This window comes from Myodes glareolus, chromosome 22, assembly GCF_982192425.1.
Source record: "Myodes glareolus chromosome 22, mMyoGla1.1, whole genome shotgun sequence".
In the NCBI taxonomy this organism is placed as follows: Eukaryota; Metazoa; Chordata; class Mammalia; order Rodentia; family Cricetidae; genus Myodes; species Myodes glareolus.
This window is the reverse complement of record NC_142047.1, coordinates 13169235-13183678: the sequence shown is the minus strand read 5'-3', so window position 1 is coordinate 13183678 and position 14444 is coordinate 13169235. Positions and strand designations below refer to the sequence as shown.

At 49.4% G+C, this 14444-nt stretch overlaps 1 protein-coding gene across 6 annotated transcripts in view; it reads right to left on the bottom strand.

The window, feature by feature from the left end:
• Positions 1 to 14444, bottom strand: part of Cacna1a (calcium voltage-gated channel subunit alpha1 A) — a 231214-nt gene that overhangs the window by 96607 nt on the left and 120163 nt on the right. For 5 of the 6 annotated variants that reach the window (XM_087900475.1, XM_087900474.1, XM_087900471.1 and 2 more), the window contains exons 9-11: positions 11697 to 11753; positions 9596 to 9685; positions 1963 to 2172 (exon numbers count right to left, since the gene is read on the bottom strand). In XM_087900475.1, the coding sequence (XP_087756601.1) occupies positions 1963 to 2172; positions 9596 to 9685; positions 11697 to 11753 (357 nt within the window). The remainder of the gene's footprint in view (positions 1 to 1962; positions 2173 to 9595; positions 9686 to 11696; positions 11754 to 14444) is intronic. The other variant, XM_087900473.1, reaches the window with a different exon arrangement.

The following is a 14444-nucleotide window of genomic DNA, read 5'->3' as shown; positions in this document are numbered from 1 at the left end:
GGTCCTGACGGGAAGTGAAGAGCCTGCTTTTGGGGCTCCGGAGGGACCAAGGCAATGACGCAGCGTGGAAGCGGGTCAGGTGCAAGGAAGGACAGTCCCCTTGGGTGTCCTGTGGGGCCAGACAGCAGGCCTGGGGACCACGACAGTTCAAAAAAGCAGTCCCTTAGACTAGAATTCAGGCCTTTCTAGGTCAGAGGCATGACCATCCCTTAGGCTGTACTAGGCTACTTCTGAGCAAAGGCAGGACACAGGTCAGAAGGATAACAGCTCCAGGAGGAGGTGGCCAGTAGGATTTAGCAGTTCTCAAGGGGCCTCCAGGGGAGAGCCAGGCCATCCATATCCCTGTCAAGCCCACACTCTCTTCTGTTGATTATCCTTAGAGTATGCTCAGTCCTGGGGGCTCCCACTTTCCAGTGCCCATGCCCAGTTTAGGCAAATCCTGACATGGGTAGAGTCCAGAGGACAAAACCTTGAGGGTCCTGGCATCCTCTGAGGAACTAAGGCAGGCTCACATTTGTTCTACAGGGACCATCCCAGGCAGAGGGGAGGCAAAAGGAGCAGGCAGAGAAGGAGAGGAGAGTGAACAAGGAAGGAGGTAGGGGCCAGGGGCCTAGAATTCCCCAGGGTGGGGTTGTGGTCATGGCTCAGTGGTAGAGCCCCTGCCTACTGTGTGTTAATTCTAATGCTAGAACTGCCAAGAAGAGGGAGGGAACAGAGGGGCAGAGGTGGTCACTGCAGTGCAGGACAGCAGAGGGGCAGAGGGGGTCACTGTCTACAGGACAGCAGAGGGGTCATTGTCTACAGGACAGCAGAGGGACAGAGGGGGTCAGTGTCTACAGGACAGCAGAGGGGGTCATTGTCTACAGGACAGCAGAGGGGGTCACTGTCTACAGGACAGCAGAGGGGCAGAGGGGTCACTGTATACAGGACAGCAGAGGGGCAGAGGGGTCGCTAGGAAGACACTTTGTGGTTTTAAGGTTCCCGACTTGAAAGCGCACATCACATGGACATTCTGAGCAGTGCCACCGTCTCTGTGCGTCTCTTCTGGTCACTGTCTCTTACCTCCTCCATCTGTACTTCATCTATATTCCTGTATCTCACTTAGAAACAGTAGTTGTGGATTCTCAGACTGTGAGAAAGACGGGCTGGTCAAGCCTGGCTGTGTTCTGTGTCCCTTTCAATGGTTCATGTCACAGAAGGCTGCACTATAGAGTGGGAACACTAAGAACCAGATTGGGGCCTTAGAAGCTGGGGCTTAGTGGGAGGTGCTTAGGACACTGACAGTGTGCCTTGTTGTCCATCTGTCTTACTCTGAGTCCGTCTGTCTTTGCATTCATATCTTTCTCTGCCAGTCTCTCTTTTCTTTTTTGTTTTTACTACTTTGTGCTTTGTGCATGTGCGTATGTGCGTGTGTGTGCATGTAAGTGTGTGTGTGTGTGTGTGTGTGTGTGTGTGTGTATACATGCCCATGCCGCAGTGCTCCTGTGAAGTCAGAGGTTTTGTGGGAATCTTTTCTCTTTCTACCAGGTAAGTTCTGGAAGTCAGCTCAGGTTTCCAGGCTTGACACCTGAGTCTTTACCACTGAGTCATCTACCCAGGTCCTGTCTTTTTCTCTTTTGGATGTCTGTTCGTCTGTGGGTCTTGTCTTGGCTTCCTGGCTGCAGGTGTGAGAAGAGGCTCTGGCACACACTCCTTCCATCCCATGTCACTCACCTTGAGCTTCTGCCCAGAGCTAAGCCAAAGCAGGTGGCAGCATGCCCTTGACCCTGCCAAACTACGAGCTAACGAACCCTTTGTCTTTGCTCAGCCGCCTCAGGTCTAACACCAGTCTAAGGCAGCTCCACTTGTGGCAGCAGCTGCGTGGCCCCCGTTTTAGCTGCAGAAATGGTCATTGGTCCTAGGCAGGGGCAGGTTGGGGAAGGGCCAAAGGAGGAGCAGAGGCCGGCAGAGAGCAGCACTCACAGAGGAAGTCGGAGAGCCACTCGGGCTGGTTGTAGTGGACGATGGCGACGCACAGCGTGTTGAGGGCTACCAGACTGAGCACGGTCCAGTAGAAGGCCTGAGTTTTGACCATGCGGCGGATGTAGAAACGCATCCTTCTCTCCTTTTTGTGAAAAAAAGTTGAGTTCTCCAGCTTGGCACTTTTAATGCTGGCTCTGGCAAAAGGAGACCCTGCCAAGGAAAGGACGGAGAAAGTGAGACTCAGGAGGGCCCTTGGTGAGGAGGCCCATGGGCAGGGGGTCACAGGAGAGGACAAGATGGAGCTGTGTTGTGCTGCAAGTCCCCTGTGGGAGATACATGCTTCAAAGGCCTCCAGGAAGAGGGCTGGCAGAATGCTGGGTCCCAAGTGATCCACAGGGACTGCCCACTTGCAGCATGGAGCAGCTGTTTAGGGTTCGGTGTACGTTAGATGTTCAGATCAGGAGTACTCAGTTGAGGGTCACTGGAGAACTGACGGGCCCTCTTATTAGGCACTGAGCTGGGGACAAGACAGAGGAAGAATTCCCACCCATGTGAAAGCTTCCATTCAAGGAGAACACACATTAAACAGATATCTGGGACTAAGGTATGGCTCAGTCAGTAAGTGCTTGTTTCAAAACCACAAAGACCTGGGTTCAACCCCAGAACCCACATCAAACCGGATAGAGCAAAACACTTGTAATCCCGGGGCTGGTGACAGGAGACTCACTGGCTAGTCAGTCTCGCCTAATCGCTGAGTCCAGGCCAGTGGGAGACCTGATTTCAAAGGAGATGCAGGGTTCCTGAGGATGCTCCCTCAGGCTTTCCTCTGGGCTCCACACAAATGTCACCCACACAGACGTGAACAGGTGAGTGCTCGAGCAGGACCCGGTGTCCTCCCTGGCCTCTACATGCAGGCAGGACACACACCTGCAAACACGGATACACACACCACAAACACCAACCTTTAAAAAAGTCTAAATGGAATATAATAATTTTTAAAAAGTGTTTTCATGGTGTGTGTGTGTGTGTGCACGCGCACACGCGCGTGTGCATGTGTCATGTGAATACAGATGCTTATAAGGCCAGCAAAGGACTAGCATCACCAGTGGATGTGAGTCACCTGATGTGGGTGTGGGAACTGAACTCAGGTGTTTTAACCCACTGAGTATCTCTCCAGGCCCCGAGTGTAATAACCGATTGGAGCCTCTACCTACAGAGGCTTCCCCTTTCTCTCGTGCTCCATACTCTCCATTTTCTTTCTTTCTTTACTTTTTTGACAGGGCCAAGAATGGAACCCAGGGCCTTGCACACAGTAGGTACACACAGTAGGTAACACAGTAGTGTGTGCACAGACAGTAGGTGAACACTCGATTAGTGAGTCATGGTCCCTACCATTTATAATTATTTTTATAAAAATAATTACATGTTATACAAGTAGATACAAATCATAGATAAGCTGGTGGTTTGCACAACCGGACTTTTAAAATTACTTGCTACGTCGACCAGCAGAGGATGTCAGGTACCCTGGAACTAGGATGCTGTGAGCTGCCCTATTTGGGTGCTGGGAATGGAACCACCAGAGCCTCACAGGGGCAGCGAGCAACTTTCCTGTTGTGCCATCTGCAGCCTTTACAGGTGGCTCTGAAGCTGTCTACACCGCAGCATGGCTAGCTTGAGCAGATACCATGTGTGTTACTGTTACGGTTTGCTTCTTTCATGTTTCCGGCCTCTAGCGTAAATGGGGGAGGTGGTGAATACTTTATAAGTTGGGGCCTAGAGGGATGTGCTGGGTGGCTTCTGTCAACTTGACTCAAACCTTGATCTATCTGGGAAGAGGGAATCTTAATTGAGAAAACACCTCCGTGAGATTGGCCTGTAGGCAAGCCTGTGGGAGACTGGTGTGCGAGGGAGGGGCCCAGCCCACTGTGGGTGTTGCCACTGCTGGGCAGGTGGTCCCCGGGGAAGGGGAGGGGGGGGGAGGGAAGAAAGCAGGCTGAGCAAGCCAGAGGGAACACACCAGTAAGCAGCACTACCCCATGGCTCGTGCATTGCTTTTGCCTTGAGTTCTTGCCCCGACTTCTCCCCATCTCTCTCTCTCTGCTCCCTGTTGCTAGGACGCGAGCAGCAGCTTCTGCCACACACTTCCACCACAGCAGTGTGCTGCCTCATAAAGGGACTGGGAATGGGTGACAGTGGACTGAAACCTCCCAACTCCGAGCCCCAGTCAACCTCCGTTCTTTACAACTTGATCACCTCAGGTACTGTGGGTGCAGAAAGCCAATCCACTGGCACGCTTTTCTTCATGAGAGCATGTACAAATCTCAGCTTTGCGTGTGTGTGCACGGCTGTGTATGCATGTGTTCATGGAGGCACTCATACATGTGTGCATACCTACATGTTTGTGAATGCTTATGCCTGTGTGCATGTGTGTATGTGTGCATGGGGAGGCCAGAGGTCTTCAGGTACCATTCAGGTTTGCTTCTGGACATAAGGTTTGGAACTTGCCTACTAGGTGAGACTGGCTAGCCAGTCAGGGACCCGCCTGTCTCCACCTTCTCTAGGCAGCGATTATTAGCACGCAGCGCCACACCCAACTTTTTGTGCATGGATGCTGGAGGGTCACACTCAGGTCCTCAGGCTTGGCTACAGAGCCGGCACTTTAGCCACTGAGCCATCTCCCCAACCCTCCAGCCATTTAATAGTATATCACACATTGCTACACACAGTCTGACCACATCTTACAATGGAGTTCTTGAAGGCATATGCTTGCTTTGTAGCAGACGTTTTGTATCCTAGGACCCTGCTCAGGTTCATTTCCTCACCCCACAGTCAGCTCCTCATGGTGAGCAAGCCTGCTATGGGATGCTCATCGGCCAGTTCACAGCACAGTGGGGCTAGTGAAGAACCACAACCATGTTGTTTCCTTCTTAGACTTCTGGAATCCCTGATAGCCCTTCTGGGTCGTCTGGGAAGCCAGGGTTAGCATGGGCTCCCCTCCTTTGTGGCTGGGCAAATTTGCTGCCTGGATGGAGCCCACCACAGAATATCAGACCACAGATTGCATTTGGGGTTCATTTAGAAAGTTGAAAGACATTGGCTCTTCTTTAAAGAAATTGTGTGTGCGCGTGTGAGTGCACAAAGCATACATGTTCGTGTGTGCACTCACACACATGGTATGTAGATGGAGAACAGCTTTGGGTGTCCATCCCCACCTTCCACCTTGTTTGAGAAGGGCTTTTGTTTGTTGTTTATTGAGACAGGGTCTCATGATGTAGTCCTGACTGGTGGAACTCATTAAGTATGCCAGTGTGGTTTTGAACTCACAAAAATCCATCTGCCTCTGCTTCCCCAGTGCTGGTATTAGAGGTGTGTTCCACATGCTTGCTGAAACAGCATTTTTTGTTGCTCACTGATAGATAGCTGGACTTTGAGTTTCTAGGAGTGCACCTGCCTTTGCCCCCCTACCTCACTGTAGAATTACAGACACATGCTACTGACTCTGGTTCCCATGAGTTCTGAGATTCAAAGTCAGGCCCTCGCACTTTCCAGGCAAGGCTTTACCCCGAGTCATCTCTTAGCTCCCAATGGCTTTTAAATTTGTTTGGCTTTGTGGTGTTGAGAGTAGAACCCAGTGCCTTATGCATTCTGAGCGAGCACTCCCTGTGAACCCCACTCCAGCCCTTGCTCTTCTTTATTCAAATGGAAGCAATCCTGCCATAGCCACTGGGATGCACGTCTCCTGCACAAGAGAATAAGTCACTTCTGAAGAACTAACAGTTGGTAAAGAGGCCAGAGACGGAGCTGAGTAGGGGAGCAGGCCCCTAAGGCACTCACTGGGCTGTGCCCTCAGCTTTGCAAAGCCAAGTAAACAAATAAATAAAAGCTGCATGAACAGTAAGTCAAGGAATTGATCTTATTAATTAATTAATCTGCAATTAAATAATGCCAAGTGATATATCATAAATAAATCAGGAACATTACAGATTGATGCCCCAACTAAGGAGCGTCCAAGGGTGTCAGTTTCCCCTCATCCTCGTCAGGATGGGGTTGGATCACTTTTTCATGTTCGTCAGAATGAAGGATGAAGAAGACCAGAAGCTCACTGAGAATGGGCATCTGTCTAATTCACAAGGTCTCAACTTGGGCTCTCAAGTACACAACAATTTCACCAAAATGCTTGCCTCCTAAGATAGAACAGAGCAAAGAGTGGGGCCTGCAAGACGGCTCAGCAGGTAAAGGTTCTCGCCATGAGGCCCAATGACTGGAGCTGGAGATATAGGACCTACGTGAGAGAAAGACACAACCTACTTCCACACATGTATGCTGACATGCATGTCTACACATGCACATGAACACACATACATATACAAAGTATTTTTGAGACAAGGTCTTACCATGTAGCCTTGGCTGACCTGGAACTCTAGGTAGACCAGGCTGGCCTCAAACTCATAGAGATCCACCTGCCTCTGCCTCCTGAGTGCTGGGATTAAAGGCGTGCCCCACTACATCTGAACAGATTTATTTTTTTAATTGATTTTATAGAGCTCTACATTTTTCTCTGCTCCCCTTCCTGCCTCTCCCCTCTTCTCTTCAATCCTCCTCCAATGTCCCTATGCTGACAGACTTATTTTTACATCATGTGTATGAGCATTTTGTCTGCAAGTATGTAAGTGCACCGTATGTCACTGGGGCAGGTCAGAAGAGGATGTCAGATTTCCCTGGACGTACAGGTGATTGTGAGCTGCCATGTGAGTGCTGGGCATTGAGCCATGGCCCTCTACAAGAGCAGTCAGTCCTCTTAATTCTCCCAGGTATCTCTCCATTCCCTAACAAATATAATAATAATAAAAAAAGGGAAATCCAGACCTGGTTTTTTAAGACTCACACCTTAAATTCCAGAACCTGTGAGGTAGAGGCATTTAGATCTTTGTGAGATCTAGGCCAGTCAGGGTTACACAGTGAGACCATTTGTGACAATAAATAAATAAATAAATAAATAAATAAATAAATAAATAAAGGAGGAGGAAGAAGGAAAGAAAGAAAGACAGATCGACCGACAGACAGACTGAAAGACAGACCTTAAGGCCAACTGACTGAAAGCATGAAACAAATCAGACATTGCAATCAACACCTTTTCGAAGGACATGAGCAGGTGGGCCCACAAATGGAAACAGAAATAACGGTCATTACAAACGAAAGTGTGTTCGGGCCAGACAATGAAAACAAGCTTTAAAATAGCATTACAAAGGTCCCTAACTGGGTAAGGGACTGTACGACAGCCAGGTGGGGGCCGGTGACAATCTGCCTTGGACAAGTTCATGAATGAGCATCCTGTTATTCAAGCGCAGAATGGCCTAGGGAGTAAGGAGCTGGGAGTCAATCATTCCTATCTTTGATCCTGTAATTCTCCCCAGAAGCACGCCCATCGGGTGTGGGATAACTGTGGGTGTGCACAGCAGGGTTCTTCCTCGGAGAACTGGGCAAGGAGGTGGTGTTATCTGGTAGAAGCACCCTTGGGGCCCAGAGAGTTCCAGAGGAGAAATGGTGATGTGGATGAGATTAGAAGGGGTGTGTATGCACAAGCCCTCTCCCCATTGCACCCCCAAACACCCCAGTGCCTCTGAAGTTCATCCACTATACTAGCCAGTGGCACCTCTGCAACTCGAGCCTTCAGCTCTTGCTCAATGTCATTTCCCCCGAGAAGCCTTCCTTGACCACGCTCTACTGTGTCAGGGTGGGCCAAGCCTGGGCTTCATCGCTACAGCTCCGTTATTCTTTTGGAATAGAATTTTTTTCCAGTGTGTGTTTTAAATTTTTAAAATTTGCATTAGTAAGTTAATTAACTTACTGTATGGAAGAGGTCACACAAGGGCCACAGTGTGCATGTGAAGGTCAGGGAACCTTCCACGTGGATGCTGGGGCATCAGACTCAGGTTAGGTTTGGGCAGCAAGCACCTTTGCTGACCTGTCCTTGGAACTCCCTGTGTTTCTGTACGAGTGTGTCTGGTGTGTATATGTGTTTGCATGCTCACGTCTGTGCATGTTTGTCTCTGTGTGGGTGACATTTGTGTGGAGCCCAGAGGAGAGCCTGAGGGAGCATCCTCAGGAACCCTGCATCTCCTTTGAGATCGGGTCTCCCACTGGCCTGGACTCAGCGATTAGGTGAGACTGGCTGGTCAGCGAGTCTCCTGTCACCAGTGCTGGGATTACAAGTGTTCTGCTCTGTCTGGTTTGATGTGGGTTCTGCGGTTGAATGGTTTGATGTGGGTTCTGCGGTTAAACCCAGGTATCCTTGCTTTCAAGGCAAGCATTTTATGGACTGAGACATCCCCAGCCCCAAGTCTCTTTTTAATGTGTGTTCTCATTGGGTGGCGACTTTCACGTGGGTGGGAATTCTGCTTCTGTCTTGTGCTGAACCCAGCACCATTCCCAACTCAGTGACCTGTGACGTCCGACTGACATTCCTAATCTAAACATACAAATGCGACCTTACAACGCCACGTGTGGAAAAGTCCACGACGGTGCTGGCGAGACCGCTAAAGTGTTCTGGACTCCAGAGAGCTGCCCTCTCGCCTCTGAAACAGCACTGTGCATGTGGGCCTCCCCCAGCACCGTACACAGCAAGATAGGAAATAAAAAATCACACATCAACATTATTTCTTGTACAAAATTGTGTTCCAAAATACAATGTGACTTATTCATAGTGTGTCTCTGTGTCAAGTACCGTGAGTATGGAAGTCTGAGATGGTTTTCTCCTTTCACCATATTGACTCTGGGTATTGAACTCAGGTCATGGAGCTTAATGGCAAGCACCTCTACCCACTGAGCTATCTTGCCTGCCCACAACGTTATACTATCATACTATTTCAGACAGAGTCACACCATGCAACTCTTGTTACCCTGGAATTTACAGAGATCCATGTCATGGGCTTAAGCATATGTACCTCCATCCCTGGTCATACGAAAGCATCTTTAAAGGGGCCTAAAATTACCTTTAGGCTCTGTGTATGAGAAACAAATTAATGTTGTTTTAGACTTTGGTTCCACGCCTAAGATATGGCACATCTATATGGAAATATTCCAAAGTCTGGAAATGCCCGGAATCTGAGACAGTTTGGGCACGGAGGTTTTGTTTTGTCACATTTATTTGTTTTTGAAACAGGGTCTCACTGCATAGTCCGGCTGGCCGGGAACTTGTTAGGTAGACCAGGCTCTGACTCACAGATTCAGCTGCCTCTGCCTGAGCACGCTGAGATCACAGGCGTGCCCACCACGCCCCGCTATGCAGAGTATTCTGGAGTAGGGACACTCAACCGTAATGGGTTTAGCCAAGGTAACTAAGAGTAAACGAGTAAAATTTGGACTTAACCTACAGTAAAGAGATTCGTGGGGTTCCTGTAGTTGAGACACTACAATGATATTAGGAGACGGGATCCAACCAGGTATGAGAAACAAAGCCAAAAAAAAAAAAAAAACCAAAGCAGAATGGGGGGCATCGCTATTTTCATCATAATGTGACCTCCAGGACACTGACACATCCAGCCGCCCAGCCTAGGGCTCGGGCTCCCAGCCTAGGGCTCGGCCTCCCATTTCTGGGTGATGGACAGTGACTGGCACAGAGGTAGGGACTTACCCACAGACGCAATGTCAGCCAGCTGGTCCTCGGCCTCCTCAGGGTTGAGCAGGTCTGTCTTGCTTTTCCTCAGGGTGGCTCTCCGCAGAGCTCCAACAAGGGAAACATGGCGAGAGAAGACGGCATTACCCTTTTATGCCAGGGTGGCAACAGACACAGCATACTGCCATGCCAACTGATCCAAAGCATGTCCACTACATCCACTTGCAAGCCGCCACTGGGGAAGGCAGGGAGTCCAGACAAGAGTCTAGTACTGTTCAGCTACAGTCTGAAGTCCAGGCTCAGAAACACTGTTTTCAACCTGGCCAGTTTTTATTGTTTATTTTAATTAACAATTGTCATTTTTGTGCCCGGGTGTTTTGCCTGCGTGTATGTCTGTGCAGCACATGTGTAATGTGTACGGCACACACAGAGGCCAGAAGAAGGCATCTCGTTCCTTGAGACTGAAGTTACAGAATGTTGTGGTCTACCATGTGGGTGCAGGGAAATTAAACCCAGATCCTCTGGAAGAGCAGCCAATGAATGCTCCTAACTGCTCGGCCATCTCTCCAGTTCTGTTTGTTTTCTGAGATAGGGTCTCACTACATAGCCCTGGCTGCCCTGGAACACACAGAAATTCACCTGCTTCTGCCTCCGGAGCACTGAGATTGCAGGTGTGCATCACAATGCTGGCTCTGGTCCATTTTAATATTCAGAGCAGGGTTCACTTCCTAGAAGTCCTGGGACAGGAGGTATAGTCCACCCTTAACCTAGCACATGTGCTACACTGGCTGGGGCTGGGGCAACTGTCCCGTGCCAAGGTTTGCTCCCCAAGGCTCTTCAGCAGATATACACTCTAACAGAGACTCAGAACACTCCACAGAGAATCACTTTCTACTCCCAAGTAAAAGATCTATGATTCTTGATTTCTTTCTGTCATTTTGTTACTTAAAATGTTTTTTCCTAATTGTTTTTTGTTGCTGCATAAAATAGTGGTTTTTAAGAAAAGATTTAAGCCGGGCGGTGGTGGCGCACACCTTTAATCCCAGCACTCAGGAGGCATAGGCAGGCAGGAAGGCAGATCTCTGCAAGCTCAAAGCCAGCCTGGTCTACAAGAGCTAGTTCCAGGACAGGCTCCATAGTTACAGAGAAACCCAGTCTCGAAAAACCAAAAGGAAAAAAAAAGATTTACAAAAGAAATCAAGTGTATATGTGTTTGTGCACATGAGTGGCCAGAGGAGGGGTCAGATCTCTGGAGTTGGAGAGACAGGTGTGAGCTGCCATGTGGGCGCTGGGAAGGGAACCTGGGGTAAGTGCTCTTAACTGAGACTCCATCTCTCCGGACTCCCCCAAATAGTAGGACATTTTATACACCTGTAACACTACACTGGATTCCTATCTGTCCTCTACTGCTTTTCCTTGTGCCTACTGCACCCACTGCCGGGCAGGGCTGGGATTTAGGAAGCAACTGAGCTGCGGGGATCTGGCTGGTTGGAGTGGACCACATTTGTCAGGGACAGTAAGGGTGGGCAGTCATCTTCTCTCTCTCTCTCTCTCTCTCTCTCTCTCTCTCTCTCTCTCTCTGTCTCCCCCCCCCCTTTCTTGGCAGTGCTGCAGACGAAACCCAGAACTTTATGCATGTGCTCTGTCACCAGTCTAGCCAGGAGATGGGATTCTTCCTCATTATTAGTAACACTGGTGTGTGTTCACATATGTGTGTGTGCGTATGTGTTAGCATGTGTGTGCACACACTTCTTTCTCTGCTTCTGCCATGTGGGTTCTGGGGATGGAACTCAGGCCACTAAGCTTGGACACAGACATCTTCATCCACTAAATCATCTCACTGGCCCTATTATGTGCACTTTACAGAAGAACAACACAGTGGACACACGGTTAAAGGAGAACAGGGCAAGTCAGGAATGAACCTCCCCCTGCCCCCATGAGGTTCTAAAATTCCTCCCAGAGGCCCATTCGGCAATTCCTCAAACCTCCTTGCACAGCCCAGTCTCACATCTCTTCCTGGCCTGGCCTACTATACCAGCTAGAACCAGTCACCCGTGCCCAGCCCCAGCCAACCCCACCTCCCTGGAACCCGCCTTCATGCTGGGCTCAGAGCAGTTACCATCAAAAGGGTGCCTCTGCTCCACGTCAGTTTCGTCCTCTGCGAGGATCACCTCTTCTGAGGAGAAAAGCAGAGTTAAGGTCCTTCCTGAAGGGCTTTCCAGGAGATTGACCCTCAAGGACTGTGAAGAAACGGACAGTAGCCACACCCACTGCCCCTGGCCAATGGTCCAGTCCAACCTGATCCAGAAAGCCCAGCCGCTTCCTGCATCCTGGCCCCACCTAGCAGAGGGTAGAATTGGCAGCAGAAGTAGTTTGGATGTAATTTAGGCATAGGTGGGCTCCACACTGTGGAACAGTGCTTTGGGGGTGGAGCTTTAAGAGGCAGGCCATTAAGTTACAGGATGTGTGTCCTTGGAAGGGACCTCTGAGCTCTTTGCACAAGTCAGCTATCAGGGTAAGCCTGCTCTTTGCCCATTTCACTTCCTTGTCTGCTGATGTCTCTCAAGTCCCAGCTCCACCATGTCCAGTACAGACCTAGAGTCTTCTCTAGGCTGACTTCCTTTGGAGCCATGACCTTGAACCTTAGTTCTGTGGTCAGATGTGAAACATCCCCACAGGCTCATACATTTGAGTCCTTGGTCCCCAGATGGTGGTGGTGTTTGGAAAGGCTGCTTGTAGGAAGTGAGTCACTGGGGGCGGGTCTTCCGGCTCACAGCCAAGCCCCATATCTTGTTCTGGTTCAGTTTGCTCGCTGAGTGTGAACGTCATGCAACCAGCCAGCCTACTGCTCCTGCCATCATACCTCCACCTCTCCTGCTGCCATGTCTACCCACCCTGACGGGCTCTATCTCTTTGGAGCTGTGTGTGAGGCAAAACAAAACCTTTCCCTCTTACGTTGTTTTCATCACAGCAAGAAGAAAGTAAGAGACACTTAGTAATGGCTGATGTTTACCTCTTCGTGTTGGTAGTCCGCCTCTGGTACTATGTTGTAACTACAACTGCATTAATGTAACAGCATCAGCTCACCTCAGGCTACGGGTCCTGCTCGACCTGGCCTGACAGGGACACCAATTCCTTCTGCTTCTGTTGGCTTCTGCTCCAGGACCTCTGCACTTGCTCTTTCCCCTCTCTCAACCTCTCTCCCACTCAGCAACCCCAGAACCTCCCTTTCACTTCCTTTATGTCTGTGTTCAGACCTTTTTGTTCAGGGAGACCTTAGCTGTTCGCCTGACCCTAGCTGTTCCCTGCCACCTTCCCTTTTCTCTTCCCTCCTTCTGTGTTTCAGACAGTCTCACTGTGTAGGCCAGGCTGGCCTCCCACTCCTGATCCTCCTGCCCAAATGCTGAGACAGCAAGGTGTTTCAGGATGCCTGGTCTTGCTTGCTTTCCTTCTTAGATCTTGGTGGGGGGCTTGTCTCTCACTAGCCAGCAGCAGGGATTTGCCACATTCTCAGTGTGTATGACCACTGTGCATGGCACAGAGCAGGTGTCCTGTGTTTGCTAGGTACCTGGTAAATAAATACATGCCTACTGACTGTGAGGGGCTACTCTGACCAGCTCAGCCTAGTTGTCTTACTGAATCCTCAACAGCTTCCCACAGGTACCGGTTCTGCTTCCACGGATTGACCCCAACACAGTCCCGAAACACCAAAACAAAATGCACCTATATGTTGTGGAATATTAGTTTAAGATGTGTTGCATTCTTTTATATTGCATCTGTTTAATCTGTAAGGCTATGTTATTTGTCTAAAACATTTGATTGGTCTTATAAAGAGCTGAACGGTCAATAGCTAGGCAGGAGAGGGATAGGTGGGGCTGCCAGGCAGAGAGAATAAATAGGAGGAATCCAGGGTAGAGGAGGAGGACACCAGGGGCCAGCCACACAGCCAGCCACTCTGTCAGCCATGGAGGAAGAAGGGGAGAAAGGCATACAGAATAAAGAAAGGTAACAAGCCCAGAGGCAAAATGCAAAAGAAGAGAAATGGAATAATTTACATTAGAAAACCTGGCTAGAAACAAGCCACGCTAAGGCCAGGCATTCAAAAGTAAGAATAAGTCTCCATGTATTTATTTGGCAGTTGGGTGGCAGGTTCCCAAAGAATAAAAAACAAACAAACAAGCAAACAAACAAACCCAGCTACATCTATACCCAACATTTACAGACATTTTCTTGTCATTCCCTAGCAATACACAACTGCCTAAGGCACTAGGCTACTGTGAGTCAGAAGACCCCACGGGAGGTGGTGTGAAGGCTGTACAGATATGCTGGGTCATTCTGTAGGGCTCTGGGTGCTTGCTGATTCTGGTGTCTGTAGGTTCCTGAAACCAAGCACCCAGATGCCACTGGATTACTTCACCATCATCACCTTCATTTAACAGTCAAGGAAACTGAGTCATTGTAGAGGTACAGGGCTAAGAGGAGTTGGAGATGGGACATGCACCCATGTTTGATTTAAAATATGACTAGGATAAACCACCTGTGGCAGAAGCAAGAGGATCAGGAGTTCAAGGTCATCCTTGGCTAGTTTGAGACTAGGCTGGTCTACGTGAGCAATGAGCCCATCTCAAAAACAAACATGCTTTTAATCCCAGCACTCTGGAGGCAGAGGCAGGCGGATCTCTGTGAGCTTGAGGCCAGTGTGGTCTACAGAGTGAGTTCCAGGACAGGCTCCAAAGCTACAGAAACACCTTGTCTTGAAAAAAATAAACAAAAAATATAATAATCAACATACCAACCAAACAAAAACAAGATTTCATCTCAAAATAGATTCTCTCTCTCTCTCTCTCTCTCTCTCTCTCTCTCTCTC